Source organism: Rutidosis leptorrhynchoides, chromosome 7 (genome assembly GCF_046630445.1).
Source record: "Rutidosis leptorrhynchoides isolate AG116_Rl617_1_P2 chromosome 7, CSIRO_AGI_Rlap_v1, whole genome shotgun sequence".
In the NCBI taxonomy this organism is placed as follows: domain Eukaryota; kingdom Viridiplantae; phylum Streptophyta; class Magnoliopsida; order Asterales; family Asteraceae; genus Rutidosis; species Rutidosis leptorrhynchoides.
The window spans coordinates 45,844,758-45,849,704 of record NC_092339.1 but is presented as its reverse complement, the minus strand read 5'-3'; the positions used below and the strand labels follow the sequence as shown (position 1 = coordinate 45,849,704).

At 36.0% G+C, this 4,947-nt stretch overlaps 1 protein-coding gene across 3 annotated transcripts; it reads right to left on the bottom strand.

The window, feature by feature from the left end:
- Positions 1-373: 373 nt before the first annotated feature.
- LOC139858358 (serine hydroxymethyltransferase 3, chloroplastic-like) lies at positions 374-4,733 on the bottom strand. Of its 3 annotated transcripts, none has more exons than XM_071847211.1 (12): positions 4,609-4,733; positions 3,208-3,419; positions 2,926-3,121; positions 2,668-2,842; positions 2,465-2,582; positions 2,225-2,337; positions 1,873-1,995; positions 1,599-1,703; positions 1,367-1,453; positions 1,185-1,292; positions 1,001-1,073; positions 374-875 (listed from the first exon to the last, which is right to left on the bottom strand). In XM_071847211.1, the coding sequence occupies exons 2-12, from the start codon at positions 3,416-3,418 to the stop codon at positions 601-603; spliced, it is 1,584 nt and encodes a 527-aa protein (XP_071703312.1). In that variant the 5' UTR covers position 3,419; positions 4,609-4,733; the 3' UTR covers positions 374-600. The 3 variants fall into 3 exon arrangements, with proteins under 3 accessions (XP_071703312.1, XP_071703314.1, XP_071703313.1); XM_071847213.1 differs by having other exon boundaries at positions 2,926-3,100; XM_071847212.1 differs by having other exon boundaries at positions 3,208-3,434; positions 4,609-4,719.
- Between the last annotated feature and the right edge of the window lie 214 nt (positions 4,734-4,947).

Genomic DNA, 4,947 nt, shown 5'->3' with positions numbered 1-4,947 from the left:
GAGGTCTCAGGTTTGAATCCCATCTAGGACGAATATTTAGTGGTGGCCAGGGAAGGGTTGGAAACAGCCAGGGAGTACTCCTGCTGGGCTGCGTACATCAGAGTATGGGGTCGGATTACTCGCATTCCCGGTTAGTCCGAACAGGGAAAACCTTCTACCTTTTACCTTTTAATTTTTGGGGTCACGCCAGCCAACAATGTCTATAATATAAATCCGATTGAGGTTTCAAATTAAAATGTGATGAAAAGTAAACATCTTGTTACTGTATTATTCGGCTTTAATTAGTCAGTTTCTTCAAACAACCCTGTATAGAGGTAAAAAAAAAAAAAAGGTTTGCACATCACAACACCATGTAATCAAGTTTAGCGTCTCTTGTGCATATCACAAGTACCACTAAACCAAGGTTGCGTCGGAGTGCAAATGCATATATGACAAACATTACTCTCTTGGATGATTTAAGCATAATGGTGTGTCTCAAGATCATAGTCACAAAATCCTTGATCGAAGCGTCTCAAGATTCTTACAAACCAAAATTTAACTCATGATGACTTCACACATCACTATTAATCCCAAATATAACTGGAAGTTTCAGTGAATTTTTCACAAACCCGGGATTGGAAACTGGGTTGTTAAAGCCTCGACTCTCTTTCGCAAATCTGAAACCTTGTCTGTGAAATTGAAATCCGATGAAGCTACATACCTCATAAAATCTTGAAGCTTCGATCCAATGACGGCTTGCTTTACCTCACGTGTCAACATCACCCCTTCATGAATGAAGTCTGCAATATGAACAAACTCCTTTTCGGTAAATCCACGAGTTGTCATAGCTGGCGAGCCGATACGTATGCCACCTGGCACGAGCGCACTTTTGTCCCCTGTGACATTTCAAATCAAGATCTTGAATACAATCATATAATGGGTACTTGTACCATACAAAAGTTCAAAGCTTTACTGGTCTGGATCCATTTTTTCAGTTAGTATCAAAGACCCACAGGTATACCTGGTACAGAGTTCTTGTTCAGGGTTATAGACGCCAGATCAAGAATTTTCTCAACCCTAGCACCATCAAGACCCTGCATTACAAAAGAGACGAAAAGATGCTTAACAATGTAATAACTTTAACTTATGAAAAATAAACCTTAATATGTAGTAAAAATAGATGGTTTTGAGTACAAAGTATTTACCAACGGCCTGAGATCAACAAGCACCAAGTGGTTATCACTACCACCAGAAACTAGTGTGTACCCTAGCTCCAACAATCGTTCAGCAAGAGCTCGACAATTTGAGACAACCTACAATAATACCAATTTTAGACCACTAAAGAAGGTTGCATTTTTAGATGATAAGAAAATGAGATGTTGCAAACCTGGTTCTGATAAGTCTTGAATTCTGGTGACTGAGCATGCTTTAAGCAAACTGCAAGTCCTCCTATTGTATGGTTATGTGGACCACCCTTTTAAAACAACATACAGAAATATCAACAAAAGACCGCATATCCTAGCCAGGATCTCTCACACACAATCATATTTATTTTTATTTTGTTTTTTAAAAGGGAGAAAAAGTATAAGAGATGGTAACAGATTGCATCTAGAACTAACCTGCAAACCTGGGAAAACGGCATTATTGATAGCAGATTCTAGTTCGACGCCCAAGACGGGATCTTTCTTGAAAAATATCATGCCACCCCTAGGTCCTCTGAGAGACTGTTAAAAATAGGAAATCAGATTGCATAGGACAGCGCTTAAAAAAAAAAAAAAAAAAAAAAAAAAAAAAAAAAAAAAAAAAAAAAAAAAAAAAAAAAGTAACAGTTGATCCTGCTAGTAACTTTCTGAAATTAAATACGATTTTTATCGAGTCAAAAATAACGTTTACTTTGTGTGTTGTGGTTGTCACAATATCACAGTATTCAAAAGGATTGCCAACCACGGAAGCAGCAACAAGTCCACTAATATGGGCCATATCCATCATCAGAAAAGCACCGACAGAATCAGCAATCTGTAACAATCGTCTCTCATTAGCAATTGGTAACGGTGGCAATGTTGACCTATTACTGAAGAATGGGTTGGCTCAGGTCATGTTTGATATCCAATGAGTCAACAACGTATAATTAAAGAGATAATTAGCTAAAGGGAAACAAGTCATATGTCGCCTAAGGTGTATTCGGATATAAATATTGCCTAAAGAGTGATTCTGCTCTTCCCATTAAAAAAGTGAAAAGCTATACCTTTCTCATACGTGGATAGTCAAAATCACGAGGATAAGCACTAGCACCGGCAATTATAAGTTTTGGACGAAATAAGGTAGCAGTTTTCTCAAGCATGTCATAATCAACTAGGCCTGTAGAAACGCGAAAGAGTTAGCATTTATATCAGGCACTTGTACATATTATCTTGAGATAGGTGATTTATTCCCATTCTTTATGTTAAAATACTAAAAAAAAGATAACGTAATACTGTAATAGCACCTGTAGATTCATCAAGACGATACGGCATAGATTCAAAATATATGGATGTCCCTGAAACCCTTCTTTTGGGAGTCATGAATCCATGAGACAAGTGCCCTCCATGAGGTAAATCAAGTCCCTGAGTTGACCAAAGTCAAAGTCACATTCAATCTAACACACAAATGATTTGGATTGCCGAAAGCAGAAAACAAGACACAACTCACCATTATGCGATCATGAGGACTAAGAATAGCCGTATAAACCTCAAAATTAGCAGGTGAACCAGATAACGGTTGAACATTCACCCCCCACTTATTTTCATCCAAATGAAATGCAGCCAAAGCCCGTTTCTGACAAAGTGTTTCCAGTTCGTCAATATGCTCATTTCCACCATAATATCTACAAATACACATCAATTCGATACATTAATCACATTTATGAAAATATCAAATACCATTTTTACATTGAGAGAGCGCATTCACCTTTTGCCAGGTAGCCCTTCAGAATATTTATTCGTAAGGCATGAACCAACTGCTTCCATAACAGCTCGGGACGTAAAATTCTCTGACGCAATAAGCTCTAAGCTTCTAAACTGACGTTGCTTCTCGTTGTAAATTATTTCACTAACTTCGGGATCCACATTACTCAGTTCATGGTCTGCAAAAATGCTTCCATTACCTATGTAGTAATTTTCATCACACATTAGTCTATTTTTACCATAAATTATCATTTCTGTTATATAATATAAATATGTAGAAACATACATTCAGGAATTGTGACTGGCACAAAAGAGGTGGATGCTTTGACGGTAACTAAACTAGGTTCAATTTTAGACAATGTATATGGCTTAAGTGATCCAACATTCAACGGGCGTAAAAAGCTACCGACACCGGGTCCTTTTGGGAGGAAGGTTGATTCTTTGATCCATAGAGGCTGTTGAAGTGAACCCATGATAGCTTTGGAGCAGGTGTGCATACTGCTTAACAAAAATCTGATATTACATAACAACAAACAACCGCATACACGATACATATGCGAGAAAGATCTTAAAATAAGAACCGTAAGACCACTCAATTTTTCATATTTGAACATATCAAATAGAAAACCACAAGTGTAGCATATATGCACAGAGCAAAGATGCACAATTTACAGTTGGTATTTACCTGACTTTAATGCTTCAAAAATGTTAGTATGAAACACTTCAATAGAAGTGTAAATTAATTGATATTAGACGAATTATATCATTCAAATTGCATTTTAAATATTACAGTACATATACTCGGATGTTATGAAACAAATTCTGAACTGTAAACCACAGCCTGGCAATATTCAAAAGCAACATATTCTAACTACTACACAATCAAAATTAGGCATTTTAAGGTGTAAAAAAGACTTGCACTATTTAATAACCGCGTGTAAAAGTCAACGTTAACCACATTGTCCAACACATTAATGCATCTTATGGCTAGTTAGAAAAATCCTTAAGACTCATTGAAACGCAGCGTTAGATGGATGCGTTAGATGAGCTGAAACTCAAGTGACGGAATATAAAGCAATTAACGGAGTGTTAGTCAAAAGCGTTAGTCACATTTGTGACTAAATGTCACGGATATTTGACACAAAAATCAACCAATCATGATTTAATATTAATATATTTTTATTAATAATTTATTTATCCCAATCAATTTTCAGTGAGATTATACTACATCAACCTACAAATATGTCACACAAAAATTTGACCTTTTGAATTAACGAGATCAGATACAGTCAAAAAATCACTTTTACACCAAAAAAGTCAAAAAGTGCACCATCAGTCTAATCAAAATTACTTTGTATAAGCGTTAGACATTCACAGGTCCTGTAATCTGATTTAAAATGGTTAATTTCCACTTTAAAAATATCACAAAAAAGTAGAATATAAACAATTTCAATCAAATGGTAACAAACATATGCATAGTAGTCAATTCAGACAATAGCACAAGTGAATGAAACTAAGCAATAAAAAGGCAAAAGAAATTACAGAAATTAAAGGAAGAAAAACGCAATTAGCCTAAAGCTATCTTCAAAAACAGCTTCACATAAGTGCGTACGAGTAACGCATATAATATAGATATAGAAATAATGAAATATGTACCAAAAGATACCAGATGAAGTAGAAGGGTTACCTTTGCTTTTGTGTAAATGTGTTTGTTGTCGAAACAAAATATAGATAGAAAGGAGCAGCGAGGGTTAATCTTTCGGTGACTCAACCATAGAAGACGGTGACTACTTGAGACTTGAGACTTGAGAGGCTTAAGGTATAGATGTAAATGAACGAGCCAGTGAGGTCGGCTCGTTAAAATCTGGATTTGTGTCGAGCCTAGATGAATTTGAATTAGAGCTTGAAATTAAGACAAAATTACTCCGGTCGTCCTTTAACTTGTATCCAAATCACTGACGCCGTCCTTAAACCTTTTTTTTTGCTTGCGTCGTCACTAAACTTTCAAAAAATAACACTTGTCATC

Excerpts from the sequence above, each read along its gene's own strand:
- LOC139858358 (XM_071847211.1), bottom strand. The coding sequence starts at position 3,418 with ATGCACACCTGCTCCAAAGCTATCATGGGTTCACTTCAACAGCCTCTA. Across the intron at positions 2,583-2,667 it reads GTCCTCATGATCGCATAATG|GGACTTGATTTACCTCATGG; the intron begins GTGAGTTGTGTC and ends TGGTCAACTCAG. Across the intron at positions 876-1,000 it reads GAACAAGAACTCTGTACCAG|GGGACAAAAGTGCGCTCGTG; the intron begins GTATACCTGTGG and ends GAAATGTCACAG.